The 15,166-nt window shown below is 44.4% G+C and overlaps 1 protein-coding gene across 1 annotated transcript; it reads right to left on the minus strand.

Moving 5' to 3' along the window:
• Positions 1–2,146: 2,146 nt before the first annotated feature.
• Positions 2,147–5,460, minus strand: LOC116685856 (zinc metalloproteinase nas-4; the record flags this gene model as incomplete). Its single annotated transcript, XM_032510817.1, is given in 7 exon segments — positions 2,147–2,293; positions 2,380–2,461; positions 3,076–3,248; positions 3,455–3,569; positions 3,651–3,720; positions 5,143–5,192; positions 5,404–5,460. Coding segments are annotated over 7 exon segments (694 nt in total), but the record flags the coding sequence as incomplete, so codon positions are not given.
• Between the last annotated feature and the right edge of the window lie 9,706 nt (positions 5,461–15,166).

Consider the following 15,166-nt stretch of genomic DNA (forward strand, 5'->3'; position numbering starts at 1 on the left):
AAAAACGCTGCGTCCAGTTTACACAACGGGAGTTGTCCAGGCCTCTAGGGGGAGCAGGAAGTGGAACAGCTGGATTTTCAACCAGAGACAGAGACAGAAGACAGAGAAGACAGAGACACAGAGACCCACATTTGTACTTAACAAAGAGCGTTGTGTGGAATCAGTCATGTTATTTTGGGGAATTAAAAAGAACATTGATATAGGACAACATGAGGACAACATGGGGACAACATGAGGACAACATGGGGACAACATGAGGAGAACATGAGGACAACATGGGGACAACATGAAGGTTAAAATGTATATAAAATACAAAAAATTATTAATCCATTTTATAAGATTGATACCCTAAAGGACCTAAGACTAAAATATGAATAAAAAAGAAGGTAGGTGTAATTAGCAAATTCTGCAATCTGTATATTAATGGGAATGTATGGTTTTCTAACTTCTGCACGTAGTAATTTTAAATTGTTATTTTTCAAACATTATTTCTCCAATCAGAACGTCCTAGAGGCGGGGCTACCAGGGAATTGCCCGTAACTCGGGTTCTGCTGTAGCGATCCGGTCTTAAATGGATGGAGACATTCAACACCACGTCCCAAACGTATGTACAGAGTTTTGTTAAAATCCGAAAAAAAAAAAAATCTAATGTAGTTATGAAACATTTTCTATATAGAGCATTAAACCATTTGAGGTGGTTCTCCCCCCCCCCCCCCCCCCCCCCCCACAGTCTGATCTCAACATGTAGCAAACCTACCTGTAATAAGTGAAAGTGAGAAGAGGGTCTGAACCTGCAGACTGCCGTTTGTGGCTATATTTCTATATTTTTATCTCTTCGTAGTTTGTCTCTTTGCGTCTCTCTACCCTGGATTCTGGATCTTTTTACACAAGGTTTTGTTCTTATATCATTCAGACATCGATTCATACGATACAACATATTTACAAAAACGTTTATTAACAATCTGTACATACATTTTTCCTTTAAAATCATTTTTTTAAATTAATAAATAAAAGCTGATTTAGCATTTCTTTCTGGTGTGATAGTGGCCCCCTAGTGGCGGCGTCGGGGTGCTGCAGGGCGCCGCCGCCCCCCCCCCACCTTCTAGTCATGGGCTCCCCCCCGACAAAATGGAGAATGAGAAGCGTAGTTAGCATTTTGGAACCAATCAGAAACCAAGAGTAAAAGACATCAGAAACCAATAGTAAGACGCCAGAAACCTAGAGTAAGAGACGCCAGAAACCACTAGGTAAGACGCCAGAAACCTAGAGTAAGAGACGCAGAAACGAGAAACCTAGATAACGATGACGCCAGAAGGAAACCAGAGTAAGAGACGACCAGAAAACCTAGACAGTAGAGACGCCAGAAACCTAGAGTAAGACGCCAGAAACCTAGGGTAAGAGACCGCCAGGAAGAACACTAGTGGTAAGAGAGCCAGAAACACAGAGTAAGAGACGACGAAAAAACAAAAGTAGAGGTAAGAGACGCCACCCAAAGAAAAACCAAGAGTAAGAGACGCCAAGCAGAAACCAGACGTAAGACGCCAGAAAAAGGTAAGACGAGCCAGAAACCTAGGGTAAGAGACGCCAGAAACCTAGGGTAAGAGACGCCAGAAACCTAGGGTAAGAGACGACCAGAAACCTAGGGTAAGAGACACCAGAAACCTAGGGTAAGAGACACCAGAAACCTAGGGTAAGAGACACCAGAAACCAAGAGTAAAATATATAATAAAAAGAATGAAACAGAAAAGTAAAATCAGGACAGGTTACATAGAGACAGGAGAGAGAAACTGTCACACCACTACTAGGTTTTAATAGCTAATCAAATCTAATCAAAAACCTGTACCCCCCCCCCCCCCCCCCCCCCCCCCCCCCCCCCCCACAGAGGGAGTTATGTGTGCACATCTAAATGTATTTGTGGCAGCATTTTGTACAAGTGGACGTCGTGAGATGGAGGTCTGATTCAGACCAACATAGAGAGCATCACAGTGGTCCAACCTGGAACCAATGAAGCATGAGACCCTTATCTTTAGCCAGGAGAAGCTAACGTTGTTGATTTGCTGGTCAAATTCCATGTTGCAATCAAAAGGAAATCCCCAAATTTCTGACAGCTGGCTGAAGATATGAAGCCAGAGCTCCCAAACCCAACCACCGACAGTTCAAAAGCAGATCACCACAGCTGTAGAGGAGGCGAACTTTCTTGATATCCGTGTTTGTCAACTTCACTCTCTGTCCCATGTCCTTCACACTCTTCTTGGGTAGGATGGTGGGGAGGCCGTTGGCTGAAAACACCCCCCTGAAACGGGACAAATAACAGAGTCACAACATCTACGCATGCACACGTGCATGACTGTACAATGCTGTGTATGTTGGACACGTTACCTTCCGTAGTGCATGATGGAACTCAAGTCGTAGCTCAGGTTGAAGGTTTTGCCGTTTTCCACGTTGAAGTTTCCCTCCATCCCTGCAACACAACACGGAGTATTTCCACTCGAGAAGCAAAGAAACTCCCCGTTATACACAAACTATTATCAAAGCACAGTATTTGTACACCGAAAGGAGCCAGTTGAGGTGGTTCGGGCATCTGGAAAGGATGCCTCCTGGGGGGGGTCCCTAGGGAGGTGGTCCAGGCACATCCAGTTGAGAGGAGGCCTCAGGGAAGACCCAGGACTAGGTGGAGGGACGTCCAGCTGGGAGGAGGCTTCAGGGAAGACCCAGGACTAGGTGGAGGGACGTCCAGCTGGGAGGAGGCTTCAGGGAAGACCCAGGACTAGGTGGAGGGACGTCCATCTGGGAGGAGGCCTTGGGGAAGACCCAGGACTAGGTGGAGGGACGTCCAGCTGGGAGGAGGCCTCGGGGAAGACCCAGGACTAGGTGGAGGGATTATATCTCCAACCTGGCCTGGAAACACCTTGGGATCCCCCAGTCAGAGCTGGTTAATGTTGCTCGGGAAAGGGAAGTTTGGGGTCCTACTGGAGCTGCTGCCCCCGAGACCAGATAAGCAGATGAAGATGGAGTATTTGTACGCAGCTAGAAGCTGGAGCTGAACTTGGAATAAATGACACACAGGAACGTTACCTTTCACAATGTTATCGGGAAGAATGGCGATGTACTTCCGGCGGTCCGCCCGGGTGTGTTCGTGGTAGAGGCCCAGAGCGTGAAGGACCTCATGGGCGATCATTCCCACGGTGCACGCCGGGCCGATGTGCACGGGTTGCTCTCCGCCGATGAAGCCCACGTATGACCCACAACTGCAACGTTTCAGATGATTAAGGAAGCGAAAAGGAGACGTAAGAATTCAGATATCATGGTTTTCAAAGTTATCTGCTTGCATAGATGATGCACACGTGTTGGAGACAGCTTAAACAAGTTGTTTGCAGACCTTTATTTTTGAAGTATTTTGCTGTAAAAAGAGTCCCGGCTGCATACATCATAGCAAAGCTCTAGGCCGTCTTACCCTGTGCTCAATCTGAAGAGCAGGTAGTCCGTCTCAGAGGTTTGCTCGTGGAAGGACACACAGGTGGGTTTGGACAGCATCGCCATGGCAGCGAGGATGTCGTCTGTCTGACCGGCTGCAAAACACAGTAGTAAAACAGAGGAATTAGCCTTCTGTTTAAGTGGAGGCTTCTTTAATCCACACTCGGACCGCTTACCCAACTCCGGGCTGATTCTGTACGGGATCTCCAGTGTTGGCCAGATGTTTTCCACTGCGTTCCTTTCCCTCTGTGGACGGCAAATACACAGACATCAACTTCAAGTGTGTTCAGACACTCAGATAAAAGTGACAAAAATAACCTTGTGTTTGCAGATATTCTCTTTACCATGAAATCTGCCTTTCTATGATTAGAAAATTACCAAATTTAGCACACAAGTCCAGTTCTAAGCTAAACTTCCTTAACTGGCTTCATGGACTCGTTGTCCTGATGGGGGCGCTACAGAAACCGCCTAAAGTTTCAAACTTTGTGCTAGCGTGTCCGGCTGATTTATGCATTTTTCAAATGTAGATTTCCAAATGAAATTAACAAATTGGTTAACACACCGACTGTAAATAAGACGCATTTAATAATCCGAGTGCTTTCAAAAGGTTTTCACAACTCAAAGTTCTCTTTCCAACTCAATTATCTGCTTTAACCACAAGTAGAATATTGATATATTACAAAAGTTCTGGTTGTACGGGTTCACACGTAGTTAATATTTAAGTTACCGCAGTTTAATTTAACTTTTTCAAGAAAATTCAAGATTTTAAGTTGGTGGAGGGGGTTTTGAGACGATTATACAAAAAGGAGGAGGCCAGGTGTCCGTCCCCATCCTCTGTCTCGGTGCTCTAACCCGCGGCTGATTTCTGAGGACTATGGTTACCTGGTCCTCAGATCTCTGCAGGGTAAATCCAGACAGCTAGCTAGACTATCTGTCCAATCTGAGGACTATGGTTACCTGGTCCTCAGATCTCTGCAGGGTAAATCCAGACAGCTAGCTAGACTATCTGTCCAATCTGAGGACTATGGTTACCTGGTCCTCAGGTCTCTGCAGGGTAAATCCAGACAGCTAGCTAGACTATCTGTCCAATCAGAGTCTCTGCTGACGACTAAAACTACTTCTGAACGTACACATGTTCCACCAAAACAACTTCCTTATCAAGACCATTTAGCAGCGGCACCGTGGCGCCGTCATCACATCTAGAATGCTGTGTGGACTAGTTAGACCTTCTCTGCAGCGCTGTGGAGGAAGGACTGGCTATGCGAGACTGATGTTAATAGGAATAATATTTTTTAACAAAATGTAAGCCCAATTGAGCTGAAATGTATGTCTGCTTCAAGAAATTACAAAGTTCACATTTTTTTTCTTAAGATATTAAGAAACTCCTTCCAGTTTTTACACCAAAACTGGCTCCAGTCCATCTTTAAAAACTGTCCTTCATAAACAATCAGGCAGATTTTTTTCAATTTGCAAAAATTGAGCATGCAGTGTTATCAAAACGTTTTACTGTAAACTGCAAATTCTTGCTAATAAATCTGCAATGTTACAGAAAATAAGACAACTGTGCTACATTTCAGAATTTTTTGCCCCTAACAAGTCCTGCAACTTTAAACACAGGAAATTAAAAACCATTCCTAAAAATACATTTAGAGAGGACGTTTAACTCACTCGCAACAGCACGTCTCCCTCCACTACCGCGTTGTTCTCGGACATCAGCTCTGTCAAAAATAAGGAAAATATAAAATAATATTTCAGAATATCCTTGTTCAACTTTTTTCTTCTCACCTGCAACTTAAAGACACACGTTGCATTTTCCTTTGTGGTGTCAAATCATAACAGAAGTGAACTTAGGACACTTTGCAGATACCATACATAAGAGATTTAGCAGGAAGAAAGTTCCAACATATAGACATCAGAAGAAGTCCTGACCATGCACAGTCTCCGGGTTAGACTTCATGTAACGAGCCGTCCTGGAGATCCAGTCATCTGGTAAAAACACCGTTAGACTTTTAGAAACACAAAACACACATCTACCTAGTAAAGGTAGTGATTGACTGTAATCCAAACTGCACCTGTCTCAGCTCCCGGTAAAGGACTCGAGTCGACTAAAACAAACAATTAGAGAAAAATTATGTTAATGTCAACTTAAATTTCATTCATAGCACTTTAAAAAAGAAAAAAAAAAGACATTTTCACCAAAGTTCTTCACAAAGACATGAAAACAGATTCAACTTTATTTAGTCAAATCATAACCAGAGTTATCTCGAGACACTTTACAGATAGTATGTATGTATGTATGTATGTATGTATGTATGTATGTATGTATGTATGTATGTATGTATGTATGTATGTATGTATGTATGTATGTATGTATGTATGTAGTATGTATGTAGCACCAGCCCTCTAGAGATACTGTTGCATTTAGATTTTTAAATCATGGGAAGAAACCCATTCATCCCGTGATTGTGAAGATTTTAATCAACTTCAGTCCAATCCTTTCTTTCTCAGTTTGCGGTAAACGACTGGAGGAGGACAAAGGACACAAAGACCCAACGTAGAGCTGATTTCTCACCGTTCGTAGAGGACTCGGCCAACAGGAGCGCAGCGAGGACCAGGTGCAGCATGTCTCCACAGGTCAGGACTCAGACTGACTGGAGCAGCTCGGTGATGACTAACACCTGGCTCGTCTCATTAAGTCAAATCACCTGGTGGCTCCGCCCCTTTTGTCCCTGGGGATCTGAAACAGCTCCTGAGGCTGCATCCCCTCCCCCCCCCCCCCCCCCCCCCCCCCCCCGTTACTCTCCACTGTGTCGGTACTTTGCAGGTTAAATGAATATTAAAGGTCTATGAGATCAGAAGCATTAGGATGAATAGAAACACCCAGATACTGCATCAAATGCACGTTTTCAAGTTCTACAGAAGAGAAAATAAACAACTTTATCTGCCAGGAGTGAAATAAAATGCACATAAGAACATTAAAGATAGAAAATATACAAATCTGTATGTTTTGAGTTTAAAGCAAAATGAAGAAATGAACATAAATCCCAGTTATTTTTAGGATTGATTTTATGATTCTAATTGTTTGGATGTCTAGTTGTTTTTAAAGCCCTTCCTGGACCAGCTCCAGTCTATGTCCCTGATCTGTTGTCCCACATGCGAACCAGTCTCTTCTTGTTGTCCCTAAATCGCAGCTCAAGAGCAAAGTGGAGCTTTCTCAGTCGCAGCCCCGAGATTGGGGAATGAATTGCCCCCCCAGCCTTCCGCTTTTTAAATCGCGACTTAACCCTCGTTTGGGATTTGGGTCAAATTGACCCATTTCAAATTTTTAGAAGAAGAAAATCAACGTCCTTTCCTCATTTCCTGTGATAAACATGTATTCCTGACTCAATTCAGAACATTATTCTGGATATGACCACTTTTTCCAAGATAAGAATAATCACATAGTGGATTTTTAACATGAATTATAACCTTATGACAAAAAAACAAACCCCCACTTCCATTTTTAATTGTGTGCTAGTAGAGGCTGATGCAATCATAGAGCAGGTCTAGACCGCTCTATAATTTACAGATAAGTGAAGAGAAGGGATGGCATGTCTGCAGCTATACACCTTCCCTCATCGGTCTAGACGGACGCTGCAACCCCTCACCCACTAACAATAAGCTTTATCAAAGAGGAGGGTTTTCAGGTTATTGTTAAGGGGACGGTGTCTGCCCCCCAAACCCAGACCGGGCTGGGAGCTGGTTCCACAGGAGAGGAGCTTGATAGCTGAAGGCTCTGGTCCCCGGACCCAGACTGGGAGCTGGTTTTACAGGAGAGGAGCCTAATAGCTGAAGGCTCGGGTCCCTGGACCCAGACTGGGAGCTGGTTCCACAGGAGAGGAGCCTGATAGCTGAAGGCTCTGGTCCCATTCTACTTTTACAAAGGGATTTTATTACAGGAAGCTTTCTTAGTTGTTGTCAGAACGCGCTGCTTCGTTCTGGATTGGGTGGAGTCTTAAGGTACTTAATTGAGTCTGCTAATAATGAGGAATTACAGTAGTCCAGCCTGGATTACAGATCTAGCAAGATCTGGCAAAAGAGACTAAAGTAATTGGAGCTAAGTATATGGAGCTATTTGAGGACATACAGACAGGAACTGCAGAGTGATATGTGCTTTCGAGTCTCCAAACACCACAAATGTCTCCAATAACACCAGTAAAAGTCCCTAGATGTCATTTTTGACAAAAACAGTCGCCAGGAGGACGATTTGTTCGTGTTATAATAGTCCAACCATTTGCATTTCAACATGGGGGGAATTTTGTGATTTTTTAAATTGTTTTTCCCCGTGCCTACTCCCCGCCTGTTGAGAACCACTGGCCTGAATAATTGATTGTAGATCACGTGACTGCAAAGTATCACATGGTTTAATTTTTCTAAAAAACACCAAATTTGTTGTGCTGCACAGCTCTTTCACTGCTGCAGCTCCTCTATTCACCGTGATCAGGTCTCTGTTTTATCTCCAGAGTGAGACATCTCTCTAGTTTTATCTCCAGAGTGAGTCGGGGACAGTAGGAGGCAGTAAACGCGTAGTAGACAGTAAGATGACAGTAGTAGACAATAATAGACAGTAGGAGACAGTAGGGGGCAGTAGGAGACAATAATAGACAGTACGGAGACAGTAAGAGCAGTAAGGAGACAGTAAGAGACAGTAGGGGGCAGTAGGGACAGTAGGAGACAGTAACAGAGGAGACAGTAGACGACAAGAATGGACAATAATAGACAGTAGGAGACATAATAGACAGTAGAGACAGTAATAGACAGTAGGAGACAGTAATAGACAGTAGGAGACAGTAGGAGGACAGTATAGGCAGTGAGGGCAGTAGGAGACAGTAGAGGCAGTAGGAGACAATAAGAGACAGTAGGGGCAGAGTAGGGGGCAGTAAGACAGTAGAGACATAGCATAGGACGTGGAGACAGAAGAGGCAGTAGGAGACAGTAAGAGACAGTAGGGGGCAGTAGGAGACAGTAACAGAACAGTAGGAGACAATATAGACAGTAGGAGCACAGTAAGAGGCAGTAGGAGACAGTAGAGACAGTTGGGGGCCAGTAAGAGACAATAATAGACAGTAGGAGACAGTAGGGGACAGTAAGTAGGACAGTAGGAAACAGTAGGAGGAGACAATAATAGACAGTAGGGGGCAGTAGGAGACAGTAAGAGGACGTAGGAGAGAACAGTAGGGGGCAGTCGTAGAGACAGTAACAGACAGTAAGAGACAGTAGGGCAGTAGGAGACAGTTGAGGCAGTAGAGACGTAAGAGACAGTAGAAACAGTAGGATACATAATAGCAGTAGGAGACAATACAACAGACAGTAGGAGACAAATAATAGACCAGCTAGGGGAGCAGTAGGAGACAGTAAGAAGCGAGGGCAGTAGGAGACAGTAGTAGACAATAATTGACAGTAGGAGGACAGTAAGACACAGTAGAGGACATTGTAGGGGGCAGAATAACAGGAGGAGACAGTAGGGGCAGTAGAGACGTAGCGGACCAGGTAAGACATGAGGAGGACAGTAGTGGACAGTAAGACACAGTACGAGGAGACAGTAGGAGAGACACAGTAGGAGAACAGTAGTGGACAGTAGAGACAGTAGGAGACAGTAGGACGAGGGACACACATTCATTCTGCAGGAGGTCAATTGTGTGTCTCTTTGTTGTTACCTGTGCAGTCGTCCTGTTTAACTTTGACCGCGTAACTCTTAGAAAGTATAAAACAGTTTCTCATGTTTTTCCATAACTATTGTTATGATTTAACTAAGAGTTCCGGTCTGTTCCTGCTCTGTGTGCCGAGCAATGAACAGAACAGAAGCCTTTACTGTCATTATATACATGTGGAGGACCTGGTTGACAGTGTCAACGCAAAATATAAAATATAAGTATGCAAGAGAAGAAGAAAAAACTCAGAGAACTATATACAGTACATATATAAAAGAGTATAAAGTAAAGGGTTTGAATACACATTAGGCAAATAAATAGTTATTGGTGTATCAAAAGTCCTGATTATAAACGTTGCACAGTAATGTAGGACCGTCCCCTCTTAGAAGATTAGACTAATCTGTGGTTCTGTCTTAGTCCACTAAGATTTCTAGTATTGATAAGTCCCTTTTTAGGCTTATTCATGCTTAATTTCATTTCCAAGAACCTTATTCTCACATTTGGTGAACAGATTTAAAGTGGAGCTTTTGCAGGATAATTTTGTAGAAACTCAGTTTTCCAGATGTTATTAACTACATTTCTATTGAGCTTCTCTAGTCTCAGAGCCACGCTCTGTCCATTACATCAACGAATCGAGAGTCGACAACATCAGGACGTGTTGGTCCCTCAGGGTGTCTTCAGTCGAGGACAGCCCTACAGTATGAAATGAATGGTTAATTATTAATATTGCTCTGTAATGAAATTGCACAGATTCCAGTGTCCATGAATGTGCACATTAAAGGACAATTCCAGCGCAAAATGAACCTGGGGGGTATTATACACATGTACAGTCGCGTAAATCACTGTATTAAACCAATAAGACGTCTGAAACCATCACCACACGTCAACAGTCACGAGCAGTGGAGCAGCCGGTAACGGAGGTCGAACACAGCGTTCATGATTCGATGCCGTTTTCCAAGATGGCGCTGCATGTTAAAATGGCCGCTACGGTCTTTATAATCTTTTTTACATGATCTACATGCTTGTATATGAGAGTTGAGCAGAGTTGTGGTAGCGTCCTGACCCCCCTGCAGGGGGTCTAGGAGGTGCTCAGTCCCACCCAGCAGTTCTTTGTTTATCAGTTTTCAAGGGACTTCATACCTAATGTAGTTAGGGCCACAGGTCTGTAGTCATTCAGAATTTTTGGGTGGTTGCGTTTTGCGATGGGAATAATTGTAGATTGTTTTTTATAAGTTTGGGACTCTAGTTGGCACAAACACAGGAAAATAAGGTGTCGTCTGGGTGGAGGATTAATGCTGTTAAATCCTGGATATGAAGGAGTTTTTCTTTGATTCTGTCTGTAATGTCCAACTCTTTCCCTGAAGTGGTGATGACTGTAAACCTGTTTTTATGTCCAGCAGGTTACAGCTGGGCTGGGAGGGGTTGACCTCAGAGAGCAGAGACACACAGAGAACAAAACAGTCGTTGTCACTGAGCGAGAGGTGAGATGGCGCAGAGAGGAGTTCAGCGGACCGGGAAACCTTTCTTGTTCCATCTGTCTGGATCTACTGAAGGATCCGTGACTACTCCCGTGGACACACTACTGCATGAACTGTATTAAAAGCCACTGGATGGAGAGGATGGAGGACAGCTACAGCGTCCTCAGTGCAGGAAGAGTTCACACCGAGGCCGTCCTGCTGAAAAGCACCATGTTAGCAGATTTAGTGGAGGAGCTGAAGAAGACTGGACTCCAAGCTGCTCCTGCTGATCACTGCTATGCTGGAGCTGAAGATGTGGCCTGTGATGTCTGCACCAGGGAAACTCAAAGCCATCAAGTCCTGTCTGCAATGTCTGGCTTCATACTGTGAGAAACATTTCAGTTTCATTATGAATCAGAGACATTCAAGAAACACAAGCTGGTGGAGCCGTCCAAGAAGCTCCAGGAGAACGTCTGCTCTCGTCATGATGAGGTGATGAAGATGTTCTGTCATACTAGTCAGCAGCTTCTCTGTTATCTCTGCTCTGATGAGGAAGTCTCAGCTGAAGGAGAGAGAGCTGAGAGGCAGAGAGAGCTCGAGGGGAGTCGACTCAACATCCAGCAGAGAATCCAGGACAGAGAGAAAGATGTGAAGCTGCTTCAACAGCAGGCGAGGTCATCAATCTCCTGCTGAAGCAGTGGAGGACAGCCAGAAGATCTTCACTGAGCTGATCCGTCTCCTGGAGAAAAGAAGCTTCGTGTGAAGCAGCAGGTCAGATCCAGAGGAAAGGGAAGTGAGCGAGTCCGAGAGCTTCAGGAGAAGCTGGAGCAGGAGATCACTGAGCTGAGGGAAAAGACGCTGAGCTGAAGAAGCTCTCACAACAGAGGACACAACCAGTTTACACAACTACCCCTCACGGCACCACTCAGCCAATCAGCATCCAGCATCCGAATCCGTCCTCTGAGCTGCTTTGAGGACGTGACAGCGGCCGTGTCAGAGCTCAGAGATCAACTAGAGGACGTCCTGAGAGAGAAGTGGACAACCGTCTCACTGACAGGGACTGAAGTGGACGTTTTACTGCCACAACCAGAGCCCAAGACCAGAGCTGGATTCTTACAATATTCACGTGAAATCACACTGGACCAACACAGCATACACATGGATGCTACTATCTGAGGGGAACAGGAGAGCAACAGTAATGAGTGAAGATCAGTCTTATTCTAGTCACCCAGACAGATTCACTGAAGAGTGGCAGGTCCTGAGTAGAGAGAGTCTACTGGACGTTGTTACTGGGAGGTGGAGAGGAGAGGGAGAGGAGTTGATGTAGCAGTCGCATACAAGAACATCAGCAGAACGGGGGCGTCTGATGAATGTGGATTTGGACGAAATGACAAATCTTGGGCGTTATATTGTAAGGATAACAGCTATACATTTTGGTCCAATGATGTCCAAACTCCCGTCTCAGGTCCTGTGTCCTCCAGAGTAGGAGTGTACCTGGATCACAGTGCAGGTATTCTGTCCTTCTACAGCGTCTCTGAAACCATGACTCTCCTCCACAGAGTCCAGACCACGTTCACTCAGCCCCTCTATGCTGGACTCGCACTTGTTGGTTATAGTGGAGTCTCTGCTGAGTTGTATGAAGTGAAATAGACAGAGTCATTTACAGTGCCTTGCTAAAGTATTGGGCCCCCTGGAACTTTTCAACCTTTTGACACATTTCAGGCTTCAAACATAAAGATATAAAAATTTTATTTTTTGTGAAGAATCACCAACAAGTGGGACACAATTGTGAAGTGGAACGAAATCTATTGGATATTTTAAACTTTTTTAGCAAATAAAAAACTGAAAGGGGTGCGTGCAAAATGATTGGGCCCTTTACTTTCAGAGCAGCAAACTGAGTCCAGAAGTTCAGCGAGGATCTCTGAATGATCCAATGTGGTCCTCAATGACTGATGGAGATCAATAGAATCCACCTGTGTGTGATCAAGTCTCTGTAGAAATGCACCTGCTCTGTGATGGTCTCAGGGTTCTGTTGAAAGCGCAGAGAGCATCATGAAGACCAAGGAACACACCAGGCAGGTCCGTAATACTGGTGTGGAGAAGTTTAAAGCCGGATTTGGATCCAAAAAGATTTCCCAAGCTTTAAACATCCCAAGGAGCACTGTGCAAGCCATCATTTTGAAATGGAAGGAGTATCAGACCACTGCAAATCTACCAAGACCTGGTCCCTGTAAACCTTCAGCTCAGACAAGGAGAAGATGATCAGAGATGCAGCCAAGAGGCCCATGATCCCTCTGGAGGAACTGCAGAGACCTCCAGCTGAGGGGGACAGTCTGTCCACAGGACAACAATCAGTCGGACACTGCACACATCTGGCCTTCATGGAAGAGGGGCAAGAAGAAAGCCATTTCTCAAAGATCTCCATAAAAGGTCTCGTCTAAAGTTTGCCACAAGCCACCTGGGAGACCCACCAAACATGTGGAAGAAGGTCTCTGGTCAGATGAAACCACAATGCAAAACGATATGTTTGGCGTAAAAGCAACACAGCTCATGACCCTGAACACACCATCCCCACTGTCCAACATGGGGGGGCAGCATCAGGGTCTGGGCCTGCTTTTCTTCAGCAGGGACAGGGGAGATGGTTCAGATTGAGGGGAAGATGGATGCAGCCAAATACAGGACCCTTCTGGAGGAAAACCTGTTGGAGTCTGCAAAAGACCTGAAACTGGGACGGAGATCTATCTTCCAACAAGACCATGATCCCAAACATACAGCGACCTCTCCAAAGGAACGGTTCCCAAATAAACGTATCCAGGTGTTTAGAACGGCCAAGTCAAAGTCCGGACCTGAATCCAGTCCAGAATCTGTGGAAAGAACTGAAAACTAAACGCTCTCCATCCAACCTCACTGAGCTCCAGCTGTTTTACAGGAAGAACTTCAGTCTCTCTGGATGTTAAACTGATAGAGACGTCCCCCAAGAGACCTGCAGCTGGAATCCAGCAAAAGGGGGCTCTACAAAGTCTTAACGCAAGGGGGCCCAATCATTTAGCACGCACCACTTTCAGTTTTTTATTTGCTAAAAAAGTTTAAAATATCCAATAGATTTCGTTCCACTTCACATTGTGTCCCACTTGTTGGTGATTCTTCACAAAAAATAAATTTTATCTTATGTTTGGAGCCTGAAATGAGTCAAAAGGTTGAAAAGTTCCAGGGGGCCCAATACTTTAGCAAGGCACTGTAAGGGTTAAATTCTGAGTTTTAACTCTTGTCTTATTTAGTCTCCATGTTTGTTGCTGAGAGATGATTGTTGTCATTCTGTGTTTTTATGTTTTTATTAGGTTTACACGTTTTGTGTTGGTTTTTCTTATTTTTTTTGGCTTTCATTAACCTGTTTTGACACATTCTTTAACATTTATTTGCTTTTCTAAAGGTTTTTGTGAATTAGTTTGAGGTTTATTTGCTTGTAGTGAAGTTTTAGAAGTGATGAGAAAATCATTCGGGGAGCCCCAGAAGCTCAAAAGGAGCTCAGTTAGATTAAGATCTGTTATTTTACCTGTGGAGGGACGTCCAGTCCAGGTGTGTCTCCAGGTTCACAGCTGTGCTGGGAGGGGTTGACCTGCAGAGACACACACAGAAAGGGACACAATATGTCATAAAAAAAACTACAAAAAGTATTAAAAAAAATATTTTTTTCTTCTTCAAAAAACAATGTCTAAAAAGCCATCGTGAATGTAACAAAAAAAAAAAAAAGCTCCAATAAAGTTGGGAAAGAATTGATGTTCTTGTTCTTTTTTTCGACGAGAATAACGCAATGACTAATGTGTGCATTTAAATTCCATTAAAGTTTGTATGACAAATCTCTTCTGGGATTGGGGTGTTATTGTGTCTGGTGCTTACACACCACACACACACACACCACACACAACACCCCACACACACACACACACAACACACACACACACACACACACACCACACACCTGCACGGTTTTCTACGTCACTAGAGACAAGGTGGCTAACCGTAGCATGCTAGCTCGTTCTCAATGGAAAACACTGCTCCAACAGCCACTAGTTGACCAGATCTCCAAAAGAACTACTTGCCTGTTTACTTCCTGTCCCTGTTCTGCTTCCGTGTCCCGTTCTATCTTGTCCTGTTCTACTTCCTGTCCCTGTGTGTCCCTGGTCTAGAAGAAGTCTCCCAGCTGATCTGCCTTAGAGACCAAAGCTGGAGAAAGAGTTATCAGCTGATGGATCTTACCGAGCTACTGAGCATGGCAGCTCCAACAAAGATAGGAAGAAGGGAGATGTCTCACTGGAGATAAAACTAGAGCATGTCTCACTCTGGAGATAAAACTAGTGAGATGTCTCACTCTGGAGATAAGACTAGTGAGATTCTCACTCTGGAGATAAACTAGAGAGATGTTTCACTCTGGAGATAAAACTAGAGAGATGTCTCACTCTGGAGATAAAACTAGAGACGTCTCACTCTGGAGATAAAGCTAGTGAGATGTCCATCTGGAGATAAAACTAGAGAGATGTCTCACTT

Source organism: Etheostoma spectabile, chromosome 3 (genome assembly GCF_008692095.1).
Source record: "Etheostoma spectabile isolate EspeVRDwgs_2016 chromosome 3, UIUC_Espe_1.0, whole genome shotgun sequence".
Taxonomy (NCBI): domain Eukaryota; kingdom Metazoa; phylum Chordata; class Actinopteri; order Perciformes; family Percidae; genus Etheostoma; species Etheostoma spectabile.